This window comes from Eleutherodactylus coqui, chromosome 1, assembly GCF_035609145.1.
Source record: "Eleutherodactylus coqui strain aEleCoq1 chromosome 1, aEleCoq1.hap1, whole genome shotgun sequence".
Lineage (NCBI taxonomy): Eukaryota > Metazoa > Chordata > Amphibia > Anura > Eleutherodactylidae > Eleutherodactylus > Eleutherodactylus coqui.
In genome coordinates, this window is record NC_089837.1 from 188,890,008 (window position 1) to 188,917,696 (window position 27,689).

Genomic DNA, 27,689 nt, shown 5'->3' on the forward strand with positions numbered 1-27,689 from the left:
TCCTGTTTTATCTATGCATACATGATGTTCTAAGTGGGGTTTCCTTCTGTCTATGAGGTGAGCAGACTTTGTGTGACAGGGTCCTGCTCAGTGTGTATGTTGGATTTCCCTTGTCTGGTGTTCCTGCCTGTTACCATCTAGGGTGAGCCAGGCCCTTAGGTCCCAGCATGGGTCATCCCTATTGGGATGATCACCTACAGGGTCAGATAGCGTAGTACACCTTTATTTTTGTGGTGCTAGCAATTATTGATACAGGTACGGTGTTGGCTGTGATTTTTACATTAGTACGGCTACTCTACGCATATTGCCCTATTCATACGGGTATTCAGTTGGCTGATATTTTTTATAAGTGCGGCTACCTTATGTGGATCACCTTATCAGAGGTCACTAAGAAATGGGTTGACGATAGGTTTCTGATGAGCCGATCAAACGGCTGAAACGCGTTGAACCAAGAACCACGAATCATTCGCACCACTTTGAACCACGAATTACGAATCATTAATACCGCTTTAGTCCTTACACTCTTTATATTAGTGTTACTCTTGGGCCGGTTGAGTCATTGACCTAAGATACTGCAAATAGATTCACCTGGGTCTGAGAATTGATGACCAGTATATACCATTTTGTGTTCTAGAAGAGGCCTGATTTTGCCATATCTTTGGGCTCTTCTAGGCATATGAATAGTCTGATTGAGACTATACAATCCTAAAGTTATTTTGAGGGGTCAATTTGCAGGAGTGAATTTTTGCGTTTGTATGTCTTTTAGCCTAGTTCATTTTAATGTAGACAATAAAGGTTATATTTTAGAATCATAGCTGTAAAGGTGCGCAAATAGTCTCTGATTCTCCTGTCGGGGTAAATTCTCTTATTAGAGCGGGGACTCATAATCCTTGACCTGGGCTAGTGAGCTTACATATTCTGGCCAAAATACAAGCCAGTACCTTGTGCATACTTATTCATATTACCATCTGTTTTCTGAGTTGTAGTATATTTGGTAAGTATTTTGCCATCTTGCCTATGTGCTTGTTTGTATGCACGTTTGGTAGATGTTTTGTTGTCTGTTCAAGTGCATATTCTTTCCATTTCTGATCCCAACTCTTTTTCCCTTCTCCTGTCATAAAATTGGTTGCATTCGTGCAGGTCCTACAGCCTGCACAGACATAAGAGTAGGAAAGAGTTTTTCCCATATATTATTTCTTATAGCTGGACTATATAAATGTCCTTTTTCTTGATGCAACTTATTACTTCAGGGAAGAATAAGTTGGTACTTTCATAGGGAAAGTCAGCAGCCACCCACCTCTGGTTTTCCCATTGGTGTGCACTAGAGATGAGTGAACGTACTCGTCCGAGCTTGATACTCGTTCGAGTATTAGCGTGTTCGAGATGCTCATTACTCGTAACGAGTACCACGCAATGTTCGGGTTACTTTCACTTTCATCTCTGAGACGTTAGCGCACTTTTCTGGCCAATTGAAAGACAGGGAAGGCATTACAACTTCCCCCTGCGACGTTCAAGCCCTATACCACCCCCCTGCAGTGAGTGGCTGGCGAGATCAGGTGTTACCCGAGTATAAAAATCGGCCCCTCCCGCGGCTCGCCACAGATGCATTCTGACATAGCTGAGGGAAAGTGCTATCGTGTTGGAGCTGCTATAGGGAGAGTGTTAGGAGTTATTGTAGGCTTCAAGAACCCCAACGGTCCTTCTTAGGGCCACATCTAACCCTGTGCAGTACTGTGGAGGCTGCTTTTTGCAGTGTTGCACATTTTTTTTTTTTTTTGGTATATCGGCCGTGCAGAGCATTGCGCCCTGCAGTAATACTCCAGTGACAGAAGTGCTTAGGCAGGGAGAGCGTTAGGAGTATTTTAGGCTTCAAGAACCCCAACGGTCCTTCTTAGGGCCACATCTAACCATGTGCAGTACTGTGGAGGCTGCTTTTTGCAGTGTTGCACTTTTTTTTTTTTTTTTGGTATATCGGCCGTGCAGAGCATTGCGCCCTGCAGTAATACTCCAGGGACAGAAGTGCGTAGGCAGGGACAGAAGACATATTAATATTATTGATTGAATATAGGCAGTGGGCCTTTGCTAAAAAAAATTGGGCAAAAATCTATTTGGCCTGCCTGTCACTGTGCTCAGTGTTCTGGGTCTGTGTGTGCTGGGTGTAGTAGTTCTACAAAATCATACGCAGCCAGCTAAGTGTTACAGCAGGCTTGCGCCAAATTATTTCCTGGCTCTGTCTGGGCTCTGAAATCATCGCTGTGTTGCAGTTGACAGTGCAACACTCTGCAGTTCTGTGACATACTCCAGGGACAGAAGTGTGGAGGCAGGGACAGAAGACATATTCATTGAATATAGGCAGTGGGCCTTTGCTAAAAAATTTGGGCAAAAAATCTATTTGGCCTGCCTGTCACTGTGCTCAGTGTTCTTGGTCTGTCTGTGCTGGGTGTAGTAGTTCTACAAAATCATACGCAGCCAGCTAAGTGTTACAGCAGGCTTGCGCCAAATTATTTCCTGGCGTTCCGTAAACGAAGTCAGCCTCCAACCACAGGCCAATAAGCGGCACATTTAATTACAGCGTTCTGTTTCTGCACTACTGGTAATACACCATGCTGAGGGGTAGGGTAGGCCTATAGGACGTGGACGTGGGCGAGGACGCGGAGGCCCAAGTCAGGGTGTGGGCACAGGCCGAGCCAGTGCGGTGGCCAGGAGTAGAGGCACGGCCAGACCGAATAATCCACCAACTGTTTCCCAAAGCGCACCCTCGCGCCATGCCACCCTGCAGAGGTCAAGGTGCTCTACGGTGTGGCAGTTTTTCACAGAGACGTCTGACGACCGACAAACAGTGGTGTGCAACCTTTGTCGCGCCAAGATCAGCTGGGGAGGCACCACCACCAGCATGCGCAGGCATATGATGGCCAAGCACACCACAAGGTGGGACGATGCCCGTTCACCGCCTCCGGTTTGCACCACTGCCTCTCCCCCTGTGCCCCAACCTGCCACTGAGATCCAACCCCCCTCTGAGGACACAGGCACTACCCTCTCCTAGCCTGCACCCACACCCTCACCTCCGCTGTCCTCGGCCTCATCCAGCAATGTCTCTCAGCGCAGCGTCCAGACGTCGCTAGCGCCACTGTTTGAGCGCAAGCGCAAGTACGCCGCCACGCACCCGCACGCTCAAGCGTTAAACGTGCACATTGCCAAATTGATCAGCCTGGAGATGCTGCCGTATAGGCTTGTGGAAACGGAGGCTTTCAAAAGCATGATGGCGGTGGCGGCCCCGCGCTACTCGGTTCCCAGTCGCAACTACTTTTCCCGATGTGCCGTCCCAGGCCTGCACGACCACGTCTCCCGCAACATTGTACGCGCCCTCACCAACGCGGTTACTGCCAAGGTCCACTTAACAAACGACACGTGGACAAGCACAGGCGGGCAGGGCCACTATATCTCCCTGACGGCACATTGGGTGAATTTAGTGGAGGCTGGGACAGAGTCAGAGCCTGGGACCGCTCACGTCCTACCCACCCCCCGAATTGCGTGCCCCAGGTCGGTGGTGGTATCTGCGGTGGTGTATGCTTCCTCCACTAAACCACCCTCCTCCTCCTCCTCCTACGCAACCTCTGTCTCGCAATCAAGATGTGTCAGCAGCAGCACGTCGCCAGCAGTCGGTGTCACGCGGCGTGGCAGCACAGCGGTGGGCAAGCGTCAGCAGGCTGTGCTGAAACTACTCAGCTTAGGAGAGAAGAGGCACACGGCCCACGAACTGCTGCAGGGTCTGACAGAGCAGACCGACCGCTGGCTTGCGCCGCTGAGCCTCCAACCGGGCATGGTCGTGTGTGACAACGGCCGTAACCTGGTGGCGGCTCTGCAGCTCGGCAGCCTCACGCACGTGCCATTCCTGGCCCATGTCTTTAATTTGGTGGTTCAGCGCTTTCTGAAAAGCTACCCACACTTGTCATACCAGCCCGGAAAGGTGCGCCAGCTCTGCGCACATTTCCGCAAGTCCCACACGCACGCTGCCACCCTGCTGACACTGCAACATCGGTTTCATCTGCCAGTGCACCGATTGCTGTGCGACGTGCCCACACAGTGGAACTCTACGCTCCACATGTTGGCCAGGCTCTATGAGCAGCGTAGAGCTATTGTGGAATACCTACTCCAACATGGGCAGCGTAGTGGGAGTCAGTCTCCTCAATTATTTACAGAAGAGTGGGCCTGGTTGGCAGACATCTGCCAGGTCCTTGGAAACTTTGAGGAGTCTACCCAGATGGTGAGCGGGGATGCTGCAATCATTAGCGTCACCATTCCTCCTCTATGCCTCTTGAGAAGTTCCCTGCAAAGCATAAAGGCAGACGCTTTGGAATCGGAAACGGAGGCGGGGGAAGACAGTATGTCGCTGGATAGTCAGAGCAACCTCATGTCTATATCTCAGCGCGTTGAGGAGGAGGGGGAGGAGCATGAGGAGGAGGGGGAAGAGACAGCTTGGCCCACTGCTGAGGGGACAGATGCTGCTTGCCTGTCATCCTTTCAGCGTGTATGGCCTGAGGAGGAGGAGGAGGAGGAGGAGGGGGAGGAGCATGAGGAGGAGGGGGAAGAGACAGCTTGGCCCACTGCTGAGGGTGCAGACGCAGCTTGCCTGTCATCCTTTCAGCGTGTATGGCCAGAGGAGGAGGAGGAGGATCCTGAAAGTGATCTTCCGAGTGAGGACAGCCATGTGTTGCGTACAGGTACCCTGGCACACATGGCTGACTTCATGTTAGGATGCCTTTCTCGTGACCCTCGCGTTACACGCATTCTGGCCACTACGGATTACTGGGTGTACACACTGCTCGACCCACGGTATAAGGAGAGCCTTTCCACTCTCATTCCCGAAGAGGAAAGGGGTTCGAGAATGATGCTATACCACAGGGCGCTGGTGGACAAACAGATGGTAAACTTCCCATCCGACAGTGCTAGTGGCCGAAGGCGCATTTCCGCGGCCCAGGTAGCAGGGGAGGCGCAGAGATCAGGCAGCATGTACAGCGCAGGCAGGGGAACATTCTCCAATGCCTTTGCCAGCTTTATGGCTCCCCAGCAAGACTGTGTCACCGGTCCCCAGTCAAGGCTGAGTTGGCGGGAGCACTGTAAAAGGATGGTGAGGGAGTACGTAGCCGATCACACGACCATCCTCGGTGACGCCTCTGCCCCCTACAACTACTGGGTGTCGAAGCTGGACACGTGGCCTGAACTCGCGCTGTATGCCCTGGAGGTGCTTGCTTGTCCTGCGGCTAGCGTCTTGTCAGAGAGTGTGTTTAGTGTGGCTGGGGGAATCATCACTGATAAGCATACCCACCTGTCAACCGACAGTGCCGACAGGCTTACACTCATCAAGATGAACAAAGCCTGGATTTCCCCAGACTTCTCTTCTCCACCAGCGGACAGCAGCGATACCTAAACAATACGTAGGCTGCACCCGCGGATGGAAGCATCGTTCGCTATCACCATCCAAAACGGGGACCTTTTTGCTTCATCTATCTGTGTATAATATTCCTCCTCCTCCGCCTGCTCCTCCTCCTGAAACCTCACATAATCACGCCAAACGGGCAATTTTTCTTAGGCCCACAAGGCTCAGTCATATAATTTTTCTAAACAATTTTTATACGTTTCAATGCTCATTAAAGCGTTGAAACGTGCACCTGAACCAATTTTTATTTTAACTGGGCTGCCTCCAGGCCTAGTTACCAATTAAGCCACATTAACCAAAGCGATTAATGGGTTTCACCTGCCCTCTTGGTTGGGCATGGGCAATTTTTCTCAGGTACATTAGTACTGTTGGTACACCAATTTTTGTGGGCCCTCGCCTACAGTGTAATCCAATTAATTTTTTGCCCACCTGCATTACAGCTCACGTAACATCAGCTGTGTTGGGCACTGCAATGGGATATATTTATGTACCGCCGGTGGGTTCCAGGGAGCCACCCATGCTGTGGGTGCACAGGGAGTTGTAACTGCATGTGTCCACTTCTAAAGAACCCCGGTCTGACAGGGGCATGCAGTGTGGGCCAAAGCCCACCTGCATTAAACATGACATTATTACCTCAGCTTTGATGGGCAATGCAATGGGATATATTAATGTACCGCCAGTGGCTTCCTGGCACCCACCCATGCTGTCGGTCCACAGGGAGTTGTAACTGCATGTGTCCACTTCTAAAGAACCCCAGTCTGACTGGGGCATGCAGTGTGGGCCGAAGCCCACCTGCATTAAACATGACATTATTACCTCAGCTGTGATGGGCAATGCAATGGGATATATTTATGTACAGCCGGTGGGTTCCAGGGAGCCACCCATACTGTGGGTGCACAGGGCGTTGTCACTGCATGTGTCCATCTCTAAAGAACCCCGGTCTGACTGGGGCATGCAGTCTGGGCCGAAGCCCACCTGCATTAAACATGACATTATTACCTCAGCTCTGATGGGCAATGCAATGGGATATATTTATGTACAGCCGGTGGGTTCCAGGGAGCCACCCATGCTGTGGGTGCACAGGGAGTTGTAACTGCATGTGTCCACTTCTAAAGAACCCCGGTCTGACTGGGGCATGCAGTGTGAGCCGAAGCCCACCTGCATTAAACATGACATTATTACCTCAGCTGTGATGGGCAATGCAATAAGATATATTAATGTACTGCCGGTGGCTTCCTGGCACCCACCCATGCTGTCGGTCCACAGGGAGTTGTAACTGCATGTGTCCACTTCTAAAGAACCCCAGTCTGACTGGGGCATGCAGTGTGGGCCGAAGCCCACCTGCATTAAACATGACATTATTACCTCAGCTGTGATGGGCAATGCAATGGGATATATTAATGTACAGCCGGTGGGTTCCAGGGAGCCACCCATGCTGTGGGTGCACACGGAATTCCTATTGCGGAGTTGTACCTGCCTGTGACTATTTATAAAAAAACGCGGTCTGACTGGGGCATGCAGACACCTTGACAGAATCAATAGTGTGTGGCACATAGGTTCCCCATTGCTATGCCCACGTGTGCAGCTCCAGATGGAGGTGGCACAGGATTGCATTTCTCATTGCTTCTGTACAGCATTGTGGACTATCACCCCGCCCCTTTTAAAGAGGGTCGCTGCCTAGCCGTGCCAATAATCTGCAGTGTGTGCTTGCTTTTCCTCTGGCAGACTCACTTATAAATAGACATGAGGGTGGCGTGGCATGAGGGCAGCTGAAGGCTGGGCAGGGACAGTTTGGTGTGCGCTGTGGACACTGGGTCGTGGGGGGGGGGGGGTTGGGCAGCATGTAACCCAGGAGAAGTGGCAGCGGAGTGTCATGCAGGCAGTGATTGTGCTTTGTTGGAGGTAGTGTGGTGCTTAGCTAAGGTATGCATTGCTAATGAGGGCTTTTCAGAAGTAAAAGTTGTTGGGTGGGGGGGCCCACTCTTGCCGCTATTGTGGCTTAATAGTGGGACCTTGGAACTTGAGATGCAGCCCAACATGTAGCCCCTCGCCTGCCCTATCCGTTGCTGTGTCATTCCCATCACTTTCTTGAATTGCCCAGATTTTCACAAATGGAAACCTTAGCGAGCATCAGCGATATACAAAAATGCTCGGGTCGCCCATTGACTTCAATGGGGTTCGTTACTCGAAATGAACCCTCGAGCATCGCGAAAAGTTTGTCTCGAGTAACGAGCACCCGAGCATTTTGGTGCTCGCTCATCTCTAGTATGCACCAATCTCTAGAACTCTTTAATGACTGTCACACAATTGTCATGCTACAAGTTGTAACGTTAGTCGAGTGATAAGTTTTCAAAAAAGTTTTCAAATCTAGAAAAAAAACACAAAAGCAATATTTAGCAAACAAGCATTTAGTTTATTAACAGATTACATTACATTTGTGTCACTAAAAGCTGAAATTTAGAAAAATGCTTGGGAAATAGTTAAACAGAATATAGACATTCATTTTCAATTGCTAGATCTCTATGATTTAGATGAAGTATAGTCGTATATTAGAGTTTCTGAAGTTGAAGCACAGGTAAGATCCAACACCTTATAGCACAAGGCATTTAATTTTCTGCTCAAAAAGTTATGGTTTATTAAAGGCAATCCACACAAGCTGTTAGCCGGAAATTATCGGTATCAGGGCAGGTAACTGTTGACCAATCAAACATAAGGTAATTATTTTGCGTCTATGACCTCCTTTAAGGCACATTTACATGGCACGATTATTGCTTAAAAAGGGAGGAAATTGAGCAATAATCGTCCTATGTAAATGTAAAAAATTTGTTTACTATACATTCACTTCTCGTTATCGCTGCCTTTCTGTCAGCATGAAACACATTACTGAATCCTGGGATTCTCACTGAGTGTAAATGCTCCTTGCTTCACATAGAAGGTGAAGCACTGAGCAAAAAGCCTGTAATTCAGCTGTGTTTAATGGTGATATCAGCACTCGTGCAGTCGTTTAGACGACTCTTATCCCATCTAAATGGGACATTCACTTTGTTTGCGAGCCAGGATAATTGCCATACCTTTGTAATCAACTATGTCAGTGGTAACCTTCGTAGACAAGTAATCCTCTTTCTCAATGACAAAACCTGCATTAGTCACTGACTCCCTTATAAAATCTCTATCTACTGACAGAATGAAGAACTTATGCTTCCCCAGCATGTAGTATGTAACATTCACCCCTGAAAACAGTATTAGGTGCCCTCCAGGTTTCAGACAGCATGCAAATTTCTTCAGGTTCCTCTGGAATTCTTCCTTAGTTTTACTAACTACGTTTAATATCCAGAGACATAGGACGCAATCAACTTTTGGAAAAAGTTGATGATTTAAAGAACTATTTTCAAAGTTATCCCATTTAATAATTCCTTTAATAGTTTTTCTTAATTGCTCTTCTTTTTCTTGCCATTTATCTCTAAAATGAAACAAAACATTTAGAATTTCAAAGTATATATCAGAATTTTCTTCAGGATAACAATCATACAAATATGCAATTCTGTTATTTATCATTCTGAAGGTGTCAAATTTATAATCTAAATATCTGCAAATCACATTGGAAAAAACAGACATAAGTATGAAAAAAAGGATAATCTGAGAAACAAGGCCCTCAGACTTGGTCAGTATGTGATGCTCCAGTTATTTTGCTCGTGGTGTTTCATAGCAGGAGTAACATAATTTAATTATATTAGCTGCTCATTCACACTACAATAATAAAAAAAATTCTAAAACAACTGAGTATTTTTTATGCAGTTATACAAAGTAAAAGATCAACTATTTTCCTATTACAAAAAGTTTTAAAAATATTGACACAAAACATTTTTTGTAATAAAATGTAAAAATGCTTTGTGATTTTTAAATGTTCATGTGAACATTTCTGTACATTACCTACTCAGTCAGCGTTAAATGTGACTTAGTAGTCAATTGTTAGTGAACTAAAGTATTCATTCAAAAAATCCTCAAAATGAATTTGAGGGCATATTTCACATAAAAAACACCCCAAAATACATGTTTTAATGAGAGTTGTTTTTTTTGTGTTACTATAAAATTTGTCTTAGGGCTTATTTACACGAGTGTATATTGCTTCTATCTACACAATTCCCTCCTTCCACTCATCAGCTATCTGCATCTCTCCTCCACTCCGGCGTTTGCAATGGGAGTGGGCGGGACAGGGGCAGAGGAGAGAGGCAGAGAGCCAGTGAGTGGGAGGGAAGGGGGGAACTGTTTAGATGGAAACATCTAAAGCCTAAACCCTGGGGAGGAGTGGGGGTCTTGTGATTTTTCCCTTAAAATGCTCCTTACCAGGAGTATGAACTTTGTGGAAAGAATCCCCAGGTTGTGTCTTTAGAGGAGTAGCTAATAGAACGGCTCTACATAAGGCCTCATGTCTACGGGCGGATTTGATTTGCAGAATCCGCACGGATCACCCACAAAGAAGATCCACAAATCAAAGTGCCCATAGGGAAGCATTGGCATCAGCAACTGAGTTTAAGCATGCAGATTTGATTTGCAGACCGTTTCGTGCGGAAAACAAATCACAGCATGCTGCATTTCAGTGCGGATTTCATGCAAATTGGTTCAATAGAAGTCAAAAGGTGCGGACGAACTGCAATGCATCTGCAATACAATTGCGATGCACTGCAGATTTGAAGGTTAAAATCAATTAGGGAGGTGGAGAAAAGGCTGGGAGGTGGGGCTGCGGATATTTTTCCCGCGGGGATGATCCGCAGTGCATCCGCGTACAGCTGCACAGAAAAACCATTGCATCCACGATCTCCGGCAAGCTTTTAAGATAGTTTGAGCAGGCCATCCACTGCGGAAATCCGCATGCAGAATGCAATCCACCTGTAGGCATGATGCCTAACTATTAGGGCTCAGTCAGATGAGCAAATTTTTCACATATATATAGGCGCTTTTTCAAAACAAAACTATAAGAACTAATGCTCTCCAATGAAAGCAGTCACATGTCCATTTTTTAGAAGCGGAAAAAATTCACACCTGCAAAAGATAAGACAAGTGAGTGCAAATGGCCCTAGTCACGTGATTGTTTCTACACATGATGTGTTTTGTTTTTTTTTTTCCCGGGCCTATAATGCATGAAAAACTCACTTCTCTGACTGAGCCCCTAGGGATGTGTATCTCAGTCTTTTTGTGAAAATATTTTTCATTGCAATGCATATTTATATGGCTACATGCATATTACATGTGCAATATCTAAATGTGTTTTCAAAAAGGTAACTGGAAAGTAACTCTACCCGCTTCCTTCAATCTCGCAGACTTTTTGGAAGGCAAAGGACCAGTCAGTGGCCCCTTCATTCTTCTCCAGCCATTTCTTAAAGTGGTCTATATTACAATCTGTGAAGTCCACCACATACATCTCCTTAAAACAGTTGCTGGCTGAAATTAACTGGTAGATTGCTCCTCCTAGGTTTATATCAAGTAAAGTGTCTCCTTTTACTTTTCCTGTGGTGGAGAATAAAACAGATAAGAAATAAGCAAAAAGACCCAGTGGAACCAGGCAGAAAAATTATACAAAATAACAAAATGCCCAAAAGCCAAACCAAGCCAACTACGTTTCCTCCATAAATGTAGGGGTTGATAAAACATAACTTATTAACTTTTAGAACACCATAGAAGAAAAAAATGTTAAAAACCTATGTTGGCATAATAACTTAATTTAGGTGATACTGATAGGGTATCGTAGCCTTATGTATCAGGTCTGCCTAATTGTATATACGATGTGCCAGAGAAGAATACACAAGAAACAGACAAGATGGCTTTTCAAGGTTCTCTTCTTCTGAAGTACACGTATTAAGTACACGAAGAACAATTCATTATAACCTGTATTTTTTTCTTGTTACTGCTGACAGTCATTTTGTGAATGGTAAAGAGTGGCTGAAGGTATGATCTGCTTAAAATATTCTAGGTACCTTTCACACCCAGATAGAGTCCCCTCATTGTTTTATGCACCACTGTGTAGCATATGGAAATAGATATACTCTTGTAACTGCACACTGGTGTACATGCAGGGGTCACGATTGCGACCCAGCCCCTAAGCCAGGGGGGCCCAGATGGCCTCCTTTCCACATGCTGATTGATCGCAGAGTTACTTTGACTAAGGTCTCTACACAGGCTGGCAGCTTCTCCTGCACACCAGCGCTTCCTCCCAGACTCCTCCCCATCTTTTTCTCCTGCACTGAGATCATCAGAGGGGAGGAGACTGAGCGGAGGTCTGGGAGGTAGCGCTCGTGTGCAGGAGAAGGTGCCGGCCCATGCAGAGACCCTAGTGAAAGTAATTCTGTGGTTAGTGAGCAGAACGTCCTGTGTGATGGGGGGGGGGGGGGAGAATGAGGAGTGTTCGGTATGATGGGGAGAGTGGGGAGGAGAACAAGGGGCATCCTGTGTGATGGGGAGTGGGGGGGGGGCAAGGGGTGTCCTGTGTGATGGAGAGTGTGGGGAGTAGAACGAGGAGCATCCTGTGTGTTGAGGGGCATCCTGTATGATGGAGAGTGGTGGGGGAAATTGGGGGTGTTCTGTGTGATGGGAAGTGGGGGGAGGAAAACGAGGGGCGATGTGTGATGGGGAGTGGGGGTGTAGTGGCCCAGAATGTATATTATTGGCCCCACCATAAATGCCATACATGTAATGTCTTGTGTAGATGCACTGTGCAGAAACTGTCTTGTCATTTGTTATGTATATTGCACAGCTGCAGTGGATGAAGAGTTAATGTCTGTGAATGTATCCATCCCATGTCATGTGGTATGTTTGGAGTCCATAAATATGAGTGATTAAGTGTGATAACGGGTGTCTAATTCTTCTTCAGTGTTTGGTCATCAGGAATTCTTCTGAGTGCCAGCCACATGAGGATACCTTTAACCCTCATGTGGTGAAGAGAATAGAAGAAGAAAGTTATCTTCAGGACATCAATGCAAAGAGCCAGTAGCGAATGAGGAGAGAGTGTGAGAGAGAGTGAGTACAAAGGCTAGCCCAGACTACGATGCAGAGGTACTATGTCCAGAGCATATCTGTGGAGAGTCTGCCCCTTCCCTTTTTCCAGAAGCAGTCCCGGACAGATAACTAGGACTGTCGGGCCGGTGTCATCCTGAGTATACCCCTTCCAGGAGTGGTTCTGTACAAGTCCTAAGGATTGTAGGTCCAGCATCATCCTGAGTTCTTCCCAGATCAAACTTCTCTGGATTGCCTGCATAAGTGTCTTACTGTACTTTGTGAAGTGTTCCAGTGATTACAGTAAAGTTTTACCACGACCTGACCGTTCTCAGGGACTGAGGTACTAAGGTTAAAAGTGTGTGGACTCTGCTTATTACCGCTGACGTCCTTTACCGGTGGGAAAGGAATGATGGCGTCACCTATGACAATCTAAAAATCTCTGTAAATGTTTATTGGCCATCTCTATCCTAGGGTTGTCTGGATGTGGCGATATGGCCTAGTGGCACTTGGGCTGAGGTCGCGTGTAGCCCTCTGGGAGGTAGACTGCTGAGTGCCGTTATGACCCATGACAGTTTTACCCTCCCAACTCCTCTGCGTGGTCCTCGTGCCCCGAGCAGACCCTCTGGGTCACTGCAGGGGGAGGACAACGAAGAGTGTTCTGTGAGATTGTATCATTGTAATAATGCCGACCCACAGAAAAATGTATCATGCCATTTATGCTGCATGATTAGTGTTGTAAAACATGGCAGAATTGGTGTATTTTCTCTCCCAGGCCTATAAAAAAAAAGTAAATAAAAGTTTTACAATGCATTTTATGTACATACAAAATATACCAATAAAAAGTACAGTTTACCACACAGAAAACAAGCCCTCATACCGCCATGTTGATGGAAAAATATAAAAGCTATGGCTTTTGAAAAGTGTAGATGAGAAACCCCCAAAAATCATTGCATCCTTATAGCCAAAATAAGCCATGTCCTTAATGGGTTAAAGAGCAGAAGGAGGGAATTGTTAGCAGTGTGTGGCTGTGTTGGGAAACCATGTAGCCAAACATGTCTGTTCTGAATTCTTCCCTAATGGTGGCCTGGAAGGCTAGAGATGAAAACTGAAAGTGACCGTCACTAGCGATCACTGTAGGTAACTGCACGGTAATCACTATCATTGTGCTGGCATCTGACCATTACATGCAGACTTCACTATTAGAGGTATACTAGAACTGAGCCGCCTTATTGATGACTAAGGGCTCAATGCCACAGCCGTAAGCGTATAACGCTGTGAGAGACCACCAGCATTTCACACATTTTCCAGCCATGCACGCTGCCTGAACTGCATATGGCTTCGTGTGGCACTATGCATGCCTGTGTATGCACAGTGGGATTTTTTTTTCCTGCTCTGTTCAGAGTGACAATGTGTATGGAATAAATGTATTGCGTTTGGGCAGCATATCATATGCAGCCCATACAAGTGTACAGGGCTCAGATTGTATGGTACGCAGAGAAAAAGAGCATGCTGTGATTTATTTCTCTTGCATATATACCGCAGTCCATGGACTTTTTTATTGACTCAATTCACTTCGTATCATGTGTGCATGCAACACACGCATGATACGCGGTGGAAACCGTATCTCTATCTAGATGGATATGGATATAGTTATATATATTTTTTTCTTTCTTGGGGAAGCCTTGAGACTTGTGTTCTGGATATTTTAAAACTCTAGCAAAACTTCTGATTACTAATGAGCCATTGATGGATCACTTAAAGAAAAAAACAATGATGTAGTTAAAAGTGATGTACAAGGAGTAGCTGTGAAAAGGAGTGTTAATTATGATACCATAGGGTCAGAACACAAAGTACATTACAGTCATATGGGGATGTGTAGTCTCAGACTCATCACTGTGCCACTTATGACCCCTGTCTACTTCTTGACATGCCTACAATGCGGACAAAATAAGGTGGCCTAATTTGAAAAATTATGCTTTATTTTCATTATCTAGATAGCCAGATTCTTGTGCATCACTTGCCTGGGAAGATATGGCAACAATATGTAGTGGAAGAAAGCAAGCTGGTGGAGATTGTGTGATGTTCTGGGCAATGTTTTGCTGGGTACTATGCTGGTCCTGGCATTCATGTGAATGTAATTTTGACATACTGCCTACCTAAACATAGTTGAACCAAATACACCCCTGCATAGCAGTAGTGTTGCCTAATGACAGTGGCCTCTTCCATCAGGTTTGAGAAACAAAAGCTTTGAGATGTTCAATTATCCTCCAAATTTAAATCTGATCAAATATCTGGGTCATGTGATGGCAGCACAAGTCCAATACATGGAGACCCTACCCCAGACCAAGACTTAAAAAGTAACTGCACTTTTTAAAAACACTTCACATGACAAGCCAATATCAACAATAATAACATAATTGCCCCACTCCCGACCTCACTTTGCCATCATGCCCCACACAGGTTTACGCCCAGAAATCTCTGACTATGGTGCCTGCGAATAAAACTATGTTCCTGATGTTGGAGCTGATGGCAACTAGGTGAGCTGTCGCTCACGGCTGGCACCCTGGAGGACAATCCTCATTCTCTGGGTGTTGGAGCCTCCCGGACCAAAGTACGATGTGGCCCGAGGATAACATGTCACTTTTCCTTTCAGGACTCAGTATCTGTGTGCATGACCTGTGATTTCCCTCCCACTGGTCCTCATCTATCTCCACATAGAAACAGTAGGAAAAAGGCACTCTAGAGGATGACATACTCTCACCACTGCTGAAATGTTCCCGTCTAGAAAACGACTAGAGTTCAGCAACCCATTTCACAGAATCTATCACCAATAACACAGCAGGCCCACCCCCTGGACCACCGACTGTTAGCTTAGCTGCCCAAGACTCCTTTCTACCATCCAAGGGTCCTGTTATCATTCCTAATTTAATCAGCTACCATATCTTCTGCTGCCAACTAGACACCACCTCGCTATCTAAAACATCCTGTTTATGTGCTCTGCTAAGCAAGCTAGGACCAACAGCCATGCTCGAGGTTGCAGCCCCAGTAAAGTGCTATGATCTCTTGGCTGCCTGCGCTAACCCCCTCCCCCGCCCCCCAGGTTCCTGGTGGCACGTGGCCAGGAGCATCTTGTGCCTGCACATCTCCACTCCTGCTGCCTTGAAGTAAATAGACACCCTCTGCATTTCAAACTTGTTTTGGACAATAGACTTGAGGGACTCCAAAGCTACTCCATGAAGTCTTCCAGATTTTTAATGCTTCACTGCTTCAGTGTCCCAGGTTCTATTTTCACTGATCTGGTAAAAAGAAATACGTGTTTCTATCCATTCTACCAATACTAGATTACCACTTGACATTATGGATCTGAGAAGATGTATAGTTGCTAAGAAACTATTGAAAAAATAATGAAGAAACTTCATACTAGAACAAAATTGAAGTATGTACACTGAAGCAATGCTTCTAAGATAGAATAGATCTGTAATACAGGATATGATGGAGTATGCCTAAATTGTTCTTATGAATTTGCATGGAATTCGACAGTGCCAGGGCTCTGGTTGTTAACCCACTGTACTAACCAACCAAACCTGGCTTTTAGACCAGACCAGGTATGGCTGGCAGCTGACCCCAGTGGTCAGAGGTACCGAAGCAGGGAAATCCTGGATGGATAACTTGCCCTTAGCTAAGAAGGAAGATGGGATGACCTATAAACGGGGTAGGCTTCCTGATAAGAACGGCCCCGCACTGGAACCTTGGGGTTGACTATCCTTGACAGGAAACAGAGACAGTGTACACAAAGCACAGAACAGTACTGACTACCACAGAAACAGGAATGATGCACAGACTGGACAGACTCACACAGGCTAAAGCATAAGGCAAAGAACATACAAAATAAACAGATACAGGTACAGGATCAAACAGATAAAACTGATCTGAAACAGGCAACCTAGAAATGCTGAGTGTTAGAGACAAACACATACCAAACACTTATTAATTCTGAGGCAAAGAGGGAGGGTCCCCAACTAACTTAAATAGAAAGGTAATTGCTATTTAAGCTGCAGCTGGGCTGTGAGCATTGAGAGGGGTTAACTCCCTCATTGTTGATATAAAATGGAACAAAGAGTACATTAAAACAGCAGAAGCAGAGCAAAGCCTGTGTCAGCCCAGAATAACAAGAAGGCGGCAGACACAGATAGCAGACAGGAAAAAAAAATGTCCGTATGCCTCTGTATGAATTTTGAAACATTTAGATGTCTTAAGACCCTCAACCATCTCTATTGGTGTGCTCTTATGGCTCTGTACAATACAGCCAGTTATTTAATTTTGTGCATGTGGTCTAAGTTTCCAAAAAATGCTTGAAGTTCTAATTAACTAAAAAGTTTTCATAAATTGTGCACTCAATACACACGGTACAGTTTTACCACTGCTCTGCTCTGCTTTCCCTCTGCAATTCTGACTCTTGAACATACGTGTTTCGTTGCCACAGCAGCCAACGTTTCCAGCAGATATCACTTTTAGGATATAAACCCTGCATTTATATAAACTTATTTCTTAGGTACAAATGTGCCAGTCCTTACCTTTACTGTTGACTCAATATTTTTGCAAGATATGTTGCACAAGATGACCAACTATTAAAAAGCATAATATTTCGATATTGTGTAATAAGTTTCCCATCCTATATCCGTGTGTATGTGGCCACCTAGTGGTTGTGATGTGTTTTACAGTCTGTTAAGGATTTTACTAGTATGTTGCCATATTGTTTTGGATTGCTTTCATGAGAGCTTAATTTTAAAATGAAGTGAAATGAAAGAAATACCATTGCATCATTTTGGTGGGTTTAGTTTTCACCATGTGTAAAATGCTGTAAAAATCTAAGTAAAAATGTGCACTTTATTCTGCAGATCAGTATAATTATAGTGATACAGAGTTTACAGTTTCTGTTTTACTACATAGTAAAGATTAATATGAAAATATCAAGTATTTTTTAATTGTAAAAATTTTATTGCACCTATTTTTCATTTTTAGTCCCAGTAGGGGACTTGAAGCTGTAATTCTTTGATCGCTTGCACTACATACTGCAATATGTCAGTATTGCAATATATCATACTTTTACAGGTATCCTATTATCCATATATATTCTTTGAATGTTCCTGAATCATACCCTTTGCTCAGTTTCTGAATTTTGTATGCACTTTTTTTTAGTGTTTTGGTTGCTGACTTCCAATTCCGACCCTAATGCTATCTTTGTGACTTCATCTCTTGTATTCTGCTCCCTAGTACTGCTGCCATATGACTTTCAGCTGTGACTGTACATAAACCTTTCCTTTGAATGCTTGCTCCTCTGGCATAGTTATCACCAACTGAAAACTATCCTGGAGACCATGACCTGGGGAATACCTTGAATTTATGCAGACAATATACAATGTACTAAATAATGTTTAAACAACTTTTATTTAGAACTAAGTAAACATTCTGTTTATTTAGCTTTGCTTTAACTATTTTATATTACCAATTTTAATAGGTAAAGCTATGTCCTTATAAGCTAATGAGTGAAAACTATGTACAATATGATTTTTTTCATTATAACAAAACTAAAAGAAATCAATCATTTTTATACGGCTATTTAAAAAAGAGAAATGCATAGATACCTGAACAAAACAGTTCATGCAGTACTCTTACTGGATGTATGACGCTTTCCTCTATTATAGGGACATTTCCATGAGAAAAGTAAGTCTCAAGAAGCAATTTGGGATCAAATTCTTCATCATGATAATGCTTGTGAGTGCTACAAGCCATTCTTGCTAGTCGGAATTCACTGTGGATGTTGGCTTCTGCTGTCACACTTATATATGTAAAAATAAACAATTTGAATCTCATGATTAACAATATTAGAATATCATAAGGCTAACTGTGCTAATACACATGGTACTAAGATAAATATTTCTGTGTATATTTCTATTTGCTACTCACTTGCGTGTGACATTTTATTGACTGTTGATCAGCAGCTCAAGTAAATGAGGTTTGGCATGCAGGAATGTGTCTCACATAGCAGGAGCATAAATAAGTTTGCAGCAGTGAAGTAGCCCCCATCAGGGGAGTAACTATAGGGGATGCAGAGGATGTGGTTGCACCCGGACCCAGGAGCCTGTTCCATATAGGGAGCCCAGTACTATGAATAAAGCATTATAGTTGGGGGCCCCGTTACAGATTTTGTATTGGGCCCAGAAGCTTCACGTTATGCCTCTGGCACCTATCATTAATTTTTAGGCTATGGTCACATATAATGAACACGACAGTACCAGAAAAGGTATTCTGTCACCATGTTCATGAAGTTTGTCTCGGAGCAGAGTTGGGCCATGCCAGCATGTCCTCTTCCGCATGATGCAAACTTAAACCGCTCTCCGTTTGTGTATAGGAAGACAACTGTCACCCTACATGCTGTAGGCAGGGAGAAACTGGCTCAGCCTATCTCCGAGTCAATCTTCATGAACCTGGTGGCAGAATCCCTTTAACAAATCTCATTCACATGCTGCAAATAAATATCCGCATAGAAATTAAGCTGTGGTGCAGATTTTAAATTGGCCGCCAATTTCTGTCAGATTTTCTCCTTAGAGTTACTTCACTGGGACTTTACCCTAGTAAGGCTTAGCTTAGGCCCAGAAAGCATATTTTCCAACATTCTCAATGTTGGCAAGAGAATCCAACAAACTGTACTGCAAAGGGGTGGGGTTTCAGCAAACGCTGCCCAAGAGTGGGTGTTTTTCATTATTCCTTCATTAATTGCTTTGAATCTGGCATAGGTGTCACTAAGTATGAGTATTGTGTTTTCATGACATTTGCTTGGGAAAGCTTTCTAGGGTCCAGGATAGGCCTATCTGAAGTAAAAGCCAAGTGAGTAATCAAATTACAGTATGAAAAAAAATACTGAGGCATCAATTTATATAATACAAGTTTATTCAAAAAGAATCACACAGATGTACAGTAAGGGCTCCTGCACACTTATGTTTTTCTTGCACGTTTTTTACATGCAATATTGCTGCATTTGTTTCACGCGATTGTCAATGGGACTTTCTAATGTTAAAAATGCATCGCAAGTTTGTGCTTTGCAATTTTTGTGTGATGCGTTTTTAATATTAGAAAGTCCCATTCAAAATCGCGTGAAAAAACGCAGCGATATTGCGTGAAAAAAAACATGCAAGAAAAACGCCAGTGTGCAGGAGCCCTAAAACTGATTTATTCACATATGACAAACAAAAACCAGAATCATATTAAAAGATAAAAAAGCTCTTTACATTTTTAATGCACCTTACAGATGTTCAGCGTGGGAACCATTAGTGACACACTAGATGTCAAATTGGTAGCCCAGCTGTGGTCAGACACATCACAGCATTTCCTCTGTTATCAATTCCACTTCAGCAAAGATGCTTTGTTTTAGGTTCTATGGTACTGAATCACAGAAAAATGACCATGTTACTCACCAATGTACTGATCAGTGTGGTTCACTTCTGGGGTGCAGACTGTGGTGTCCTGCAGGTGACTGAGACACAACACTGAGGGGCTGGTAGGGTAGAGATGGCACATGTCATGGTGGCTCTACCAAACTCTTCCCCAGAGGGATGCGTATGGCCTGAGCCAAGGCAACGCTAGGCCTCTTCCAAGCAACGCTGGGACAAAAGTTACCTGTATATGTGTAATGGACTGAAGATAGAAGTTGTCACTCGTGACACCACCATTCCTTGACATCGTTAATTCTCTGGCGGTAGAAATAATCCATGCAGTGTTTACTTTAGGTAACTTAATCACTGGGAATGGACAGTGACTGGAACTTTTACTTCTTGTTTGCACAAAATACAGCTTCGAACACCAGTGCAGGAAGACAGTTTAGAAGACTGTCAGGGAGGAGGACACAGGGTGAAACCAGGTCTACAGTTGAGCTTTCTGTATGACTCCGCTCCTGGACACACACACTCTGGGACATAGGAGAACACTGGAGGGAGACACAACACTACGCAGCCACTCACTTGAGATTAGTAGTTTGGACTCTGCATGGCAGCTCCTTTCTCAATTCACACTTTAAATAGGGATCCTGGAATATGGGACATCAGGATACCTCTCTTCAGCTTCCATTCTCTACACCACATGAGAGTTGAAAGTACCTCCATCTGGCTGGCACTCTCTCTCCAGGACCCCAGAAGAATAGAATGCACTGCACACAGAAGAAATTGACTCTCTCAGACTCACTCCTTGCAAACACATATGTAGGGCAACATCACGGGACTAGACAAACTTGTAACATTTTCCAGACATATCCCAGCCACTCTCAGACATTAACCTCTTACATGCTGCAGCCTTGCAATACACATAACTAGAGATGAGCGAGAACCAAAATGCTCGGGTGCTCGTTACTCGAGACGAATTTTTCGCGATGCTCGAGGGTTTGTTTCGAGTAACGAACCCCATTGAAGTCAATGGGCGACCCGAGCATTTTTGTATATCGCCGATGCTCGCTAAGGTTTTCATTTGTGAAAATCGGGACAATTCAAGAAAGTGATGGGAACGACACAGAAACGGATAGGGCAGGCGAGGGGCTACATGTTGGGCTGCATATGAAGTTCCCAGGTCCCACTATTAAGCCACAATAGCAGCAAGAGTGGGCCCCCCCCCCAACAACTTTTACATCTGAAAAGACCTCATTAGCAATGCATCCCTTAGCTAAGCACCACACTACCTCCAACAAAGCACAATCACTGCCTGCATGACACTCCGCTGCCACTTCTCCTGGGTTACATGCTGCCAAATCCCCCCCCCCCCACGACCCAGTGTCCACAGCGCACACCAAACTGTCCCTGCCCAGCCTTCAGCTGCCCTCATGTCACGCCACCCTCATGTCTATTTATAAGTGCGTCTGCCACAGGAAAAGCAGGCACACACTGCAGAGGGTTGGCACGGCTAGGCAGCGACCCTCTTTAAAAGGGGCGGGGCGATAGCCCACAATGCTGTACAGAAGCAATGAGAAATCCAATCCTGTGCCACCTCCATCTGGAGCTGCACACGTGGGCATAGCAATGGGGAAATTATGTGCCACACACTATTCATTCTGTCAAGGTGTCTGCATGCCCCAGTCAGACAGCGTTTTTTTATATATAGTCACAGGCAGGTACAACTCCGCAATGGGAATTCCGTGTGCACCCACAGCATGGGTGGCTCCCTGGAACCCACCGGCGGTACATAAATATATCCCATTGCAGTGCCCATCACAGCTGATGTAATGTCGTGCTTAATGCAGGTGGGCTTCGGCCCACACTGCATACCCCAGTCAGACTGGGGCTCTTTAGAAGTGGAAACAGATGCATTTACAACTCCCAGTGGACCCACAGCATGGGTGGGTGCCAGGAAGCCACCGGCGGTACATACATATATCCCATTGCATTGCCCATCACAGCTGAGGTAGTAATGTCATGTTTAATGCAGGTGGGCAAAAAATTAATTGGATTACACTGTAGGCGAGGGCCCACAAAAATTGGTGTACCAACAGTACTAATGTACCTGAGAAAAATTGCCCATGCCCAACCGAGAGGGCAGGTGACACCCATTAATCGCTTTGGTTTATGTGGCTTAATTGGTAACTAGGCCTGGAGGCAGCCCAGTTAAAATAAAAATTGGTTGAGGTGAAAGTTTCAACGCTTTAATGAGCATTGAAACGTATAAAAATTGTTTAGAAAAATTATATGACTGAGCCTTATGTGCCTAAGAAAAATTGCACGTTCGGAGTGATTACCTCAGGTTTCAGGAGGAGGATGAATATTATACACAGATTGATGAAGCAAAAAGGTCCCCGTTTTGGATGGTGATAGAGAACGATGCTTCCATCCGCGGGTGCAGCCTACGTATTGTTTAGGTATCACTGCTGTCCGCCGGTGGAGAAGAGAAGTCTGGGGAAATCCAGGCTTTGTTCATCTTGATGAGTGTAAGCCTGTCGGCACTGTCGGTTGACAGGTGGGTACGCTTATCCGTGATGATTCCCCCAGCCACACTAAACACACTCTTTGACAAAACGCTAGCCGCAGGACAAGCAAGCACCTCCAGGGCATACAGCGCGAGTTCAGGCCACGTGTCCAGATTCAAGACCCAGTAGTTGTAGGGGGCAGAGGCGTCACCGAGGATGGTCGTGCGATTGGCTACGTACTCCCTCACCATCCTTTTACAGTGCTCCCGCCAACTCAGCCTTGACTGGGGACCGGTGACACAGTCTTGCTGGGGAGCCATAAAGCTGTCAAAGGCCTTAGAGAGTGTTCCCCTGTCTGCGCTGTACATGCTGCCTGATCTCTGCGCCTCCCCTGCTACCTGGGCCGCGGAAATGAGCCTTCGGCCACTAGCGCTGTCGGATGGGAAGTTTACCATCAGTTTGTCCACCAGCGCCCTGTGGTATAGCATCATTCTCGAACCCCTTTCCTCTTCGGGAATGAGAGTGGAAAGGCTCTCCTTATACCGTGGGTCGAGCAGTGTGTACACCCAGTAATCCGTAGTGGCCAGAATGCGTGTAACGCGAGGGTCACGAGAAAGGCATCCTAACATGAAGTCAGCCATGTGTGCCAGGGTACCTGTACGCAACACATGGCTGTCCTCACTAGGAAGATCACTTTCAGGCTCCTCCTCCTCCACTGGCCATACACGCTGAAAGGATGACAGCCAAGCTGCATCTGTACCCTCAGCAGTGGGCCAAGCTGTCTCTTCCCCCTCCTCCTCATGCTCCTCCCCCTCCTCCTCCTCCTCCTTCTCCTCTGGCCATACATGCTGAAAGGATGACAGGCAAGCAGCATCTGTACCCTCAGCAGTGGGCCAAGCTGTCTCTTCCCCCTCCTCCTCATGCTCCTCCCCCTCCTCCTCAACGCGCTGAGATATAGACATGAGGTTGCTCTGACTATCCAGCGACATACTGTCTTCCCCCGCCTCCATTTCCGAGTGCAAAGCGTCTGCCTTTATGCTTTGCAGGGAACTTCTCAAGAGGCATAGCAGAGGAATGGTGACGCTAATGATTGCAGCATCCCCGCTCAGCATCTGGGTAGACTCCTCAAAGTTTCCAAGGACCTGGCAGATGGCTGCCAACCAGGCCCACTCTTCTGTAAATAATTGAGGAGGCTGACTCCCACTGCGCCGCCCATGTTGGAGTTGGTATTCCACTATAGCTCTACGCTGCTCAAAGAGTCTGGCCAACATGTGGAGCGTAGAGTTCCACTGTGTGGGCACGTCGCACAGCAGTCGGTGCACTGGCAGATAAAACCGATGTTGCAGTGTCTGCAGGGTGGCAGCGTGCGTGTGGGATTTGCGGAAATGTGCGCAGAGCTGGCGCACCTTTCCGAGCAGGTATGACAAGTGGGGGTAGCTTCTCAAAAAAAGCTGAACCACCAAATTAAAGACATGGGCCAGGCATGGCACGTGCGTGAGGCTGCCGAGCTGCAGAGCCGCCACCAGGTTACGGCCGCTGTCATACACGACCATGCCCGGTTGGAGGCTCAGCGGCGCAAGCCAGCGGTCGGTCTGCTCTGTCAGACCCTGCAGCAGTTCGTGGGTCGTGTGGCTCTTCTCTCCTAAGCTGAGTAGTTTCAGCACGGCCTGCTGACGCTTGCCCACCTCTGTGCTGCCACGCCGCGTGACACCGACTGCTGGCGACGTGCTGCTGCTGACACATCTTGATTGCGAGACAGAGGTTGTGTAGGAGGAGGAGGAGGGTGGTTTAGTGGAGGAAGCATACACCCCCGCAGATACCACCACCGAGCTGGGACACGCAATTCTGGGGGTGGGTAGGACGTGAGCGGTCCCAGGCTCTGACTCTGTCCCAGCCTCCACTAAATTCACCCAATGTGCCGTCAGGGAGATATAGTGGCCCTGCCCGCCTGTGCTTGTCCACGTGTCTGTTGTTAAGTGGACCTTGGCAGTAACCGCGTTGGTGAGTGCACGTACAATGTTGCGGGAGACGTGGTCGTGCAGGCCTGGGACGGCACATCGGGAAAAGTAGTGCCGACTGGGAACCGAGTAGCGCGGGGCCGCCGCCGCCATCATGCTTTTGAAAGCCTCCGTTTCCACAAGCCTATACGGCAGCATCTCTAGGCTGATCAATTTTGCAATGTGCACGTTTAACGCTTGAGCGTGCGGGTGCGTGGCGTCGTACTTGCGCTTGCGCTCAAACAGTGGCGCTAGCGACATCTGGACGCTACGCTGAGAGACATTGCTGGATGGGGCCAAGGACAGCGGAGGTGAGGGTGTGGGTGCAGGCCAGGAGACAGTACTGCCTGTGTCCTCAGAGGGGGGTTGGATCTCAGTGGCAGGTTGGGGCACAGGGGGAGAGGCAGTGGTGCAAACCAGAGGCGGTGAACGGGCATCGTCCCACCTTGTGGGGTGCTTGGCCATCATATGCCCGCGCATGCTGGTGGTGGTGCCTCCCCAGCTGATCTTGGCGCGACAAAGGTTGCACACCACTGTTCGCCGGTCGTCAGGCGTCTCTGTGAAAAACTGCCACACCGTAGAGCACCTTGAGCTCTGCAGGGTGGCATGGCGCGAGGGGGCGCTTTGGGAACCAGTTGGTGGATTATTCGGTCTGGCCGTGCCTCTACCCCTGGCCACCGCAGTGGCTTGGCCTGTGCCCACACCCTGACTTGGGCCTCCGCGTCCTCGCCCGCGTCCACGTCCTATAGGCCTACCCCTACCCCTCAGCATGGTGTATTAGTAGTAGTGCAGAAACAGAACGCTGTAATTAAATGTGCCGCTTATTGGCCTGTGGTTGGAGGCTGACTTCGTTTACGGAACGCCAGGAAATAATTTGGCGCACGCCTGCTGTAACACTTACCTGCCTGCGTATTTATTTGTAGAACTACTACACCCAGCACACACGGACCCAGAACACTGAGCACAGTGACAGGCAGGCCAAATAGATTTTTTGCCCAATATTTTTTTGAAAAGGCCAACTGCGTATATTCAGTCAATAATATATGTCTTCTGGCCCTGGAGTGTGTGACAGAACTAAAGAGTGTCGCACTGTTATTAACTGCAACAGAGCGGTGATTTCTGAGCCAGGAAATAATTTGGCGCACGCCTGCTGTAACACTTAGCTGCCTGAGTATTTATTTGTAGAACTACTACACCCAGCACACACGGACCCAGAACACTGAGCACAGTGACAGGCAGGCCAAATAGATTTTTTGCCCAATATTTTTTTGAAAAGGACCACTGCGTATATTCAATCTATAATATATGTCTTCTGGCCCTGCCTACACAATTCTGTCCCTGGAGTATTACTGCAGGGCGCAATGCTCTGCACGGCCGATATACAAAAAAAAAAAAAAAAAAGCAACACTGCAAAAAGCAGCCTGCACAGTACTGCACACGGTTAGATGTGGCCCTAAGAAGGACCGTTGGGGTTCTTGAAGCCTACAATCACTCCTAACACTCTCCCTGCCTAACCACCACTTCTGTCCCTGTAGTATTACTGCAGGGCGCAATGCTCTGCACGGCCGATATAGCAAAAAAAAAAAAATGTGCAACACTGCAAAAAGCAGCCTCCACAGTACTGCACACGGTTAGATGTGGCCCTAAGAAGGACCGTTGGGGTTCTTGAAGCCTACACTAACTCCTAACACTCTCCCTATAGCAGCTCCGGCACCAACAGCACTGTCCCTCAGCTATGTCACAACGCATCTGAGGCGAGCCGCGGGAGGGGCCGATTTTTATACTCGGGTGACACCTGATCTCGCCAGCCACTCACTGCAGGGGGGTGGTATAGGGCTTGAACGTCGCAGGGGGAAGTTGTAATGCCTTCCCTGTCTTTCAATTGGCCAGAAAAGCGCGCTAACGTCTCAGAGATGAAAGTGAATGTAACCCGAACATCGCGTGGTGCTCGTTACGAGTAACGAGCATCTCGAACACGCTAATACTCGAACGAGTATCAAGCTCGGACGAGTACGTTCGCTCATCTCTACACATAACTCAATACATGGTCATCTTCCTGTAATTTTGCTAAATGTTCCCCTTTTCTGTGACTTCTTTTGAATGCTAGTGTAGGGACTCTCAAAAAAATGAGGATCCTTGACATGAGCTTGTGTATTTTCACCAAAATATTAACTACTATCTTGTATATATCAGTATTTTTGTATCCTGCATTGTGGCTTCATATGCTGGATGAGCCCGGGGTGTCCATGCCGCTGTAGCTCACTTCTGTGGTGTAAGTCAGTCTACTGAATTGAAAAATGGCAAAATTAATAGGCTGTAAGCATATATGGTGCACTACATGTATCAATTGGCCTGGCTTCCTTTGTATGCTTTATATATATGCAATTTAAGTTCTTAGAAGCTGCTCCCCTTTGTGTAAAATAGACATGTGAATGCTTATTAGTACCTAGCACTTTTGCAACATTCCTCCATTTAGCACTTTGGATGCCTACATTCATCAGTATCTCTTGTAAGAGGCAGTATGACTTTGAATACTGGGGAAGTCTGGGGTGTTGGTGCCAGTGTGCTTCACTTCTGGGGTGTAGGGCAGTCTGCTGAACTGAAATTTGGCATTATTGATGCATCTGCACGGTGCACTACAGGTCTCAATTGGCTTGGCACCCTTTATATATGCAGGTGTAAACCTAATTCGCCAAACAGGGTGGCCATGTGAGCGGTTGTACTTTGTTCCTGTGATATGCTCCTCCATTCAGCATTTGGACTGTCTGCATTTGAGGGAAGTGTTGTTTTTGCCTGCCCATTATTAGTACATTGGTAACTAACATGGCCATATTTCTGTGCTTTTGCTAAATTGTACCTTTTATGTGACATCACTTAAATCTCTAAGGTTAATTACAAATCTGAAGACCCACAAAGGATATAAACTATATTATGTTGGTATTGTGCTAAAAAAACATTGGGAAGAGATTCAGCCAGTTTTCCCATACCTAATCAATGTGTGGCAGCAGGGCCACATAAAAGAAAGCCACCAAGGCGTCTTACAGGCCCAAGAAAATTCCCCCCCAACACACAGAAAAATAAAAAAAAGCAAATGCAACACTAGAGCAATCAATACCAGTCAGCTGCTGCCAAAGCAAATAAAGTCTTGGGGTGCATTAAAAGAGGCATAGGGGCGAGGGATGAGAACATTATTCTTCCACTATACAAGGCACTTGTCAGACCCCACATGGAATACTGTGTACAGTTCTGGATACCGCTGCTCAGGAAAGATGTTGCAGCGCTTGAGGAGGTTCAAAGAATGGCGACTAAGTTAATAAATGGA

The 27,689-nt window shown here is 46.3% G+C and overlaps 1 protein-coding gene across 1 annotated transcript; it reads right to left on the reverse strand.

Moving 5' to 3' along the window:
- Window positions 1–7,829: 7,829 nt before the first annotated feature.
- On the reverse strand, window positions 7,830–18,255 carry LOC136628703 (nicotinamide N-methyltransferase-like). Its single transcript, XM_066604809.1, has 3 exons — window positions 18,073–18,255; window positions 10,735–10,942; window positions 7,830–8,897 (listed from the first exon to the last, which is right to left on the reverse strand). Exons 1-3 carry the CDS (start codon window positions 18,218–18,220, stop codon window positions 8,462–8,464), a joined length of 792 nt encoding a protein of 263 aa, XP_066460906.1. The 5' UTR covers window positions 18,221–18,255; the 3' UTR covers window positions 7,830–8,461.
- Window positions 18,256–27,689: the final 9,434 nt, after the last annotated feature.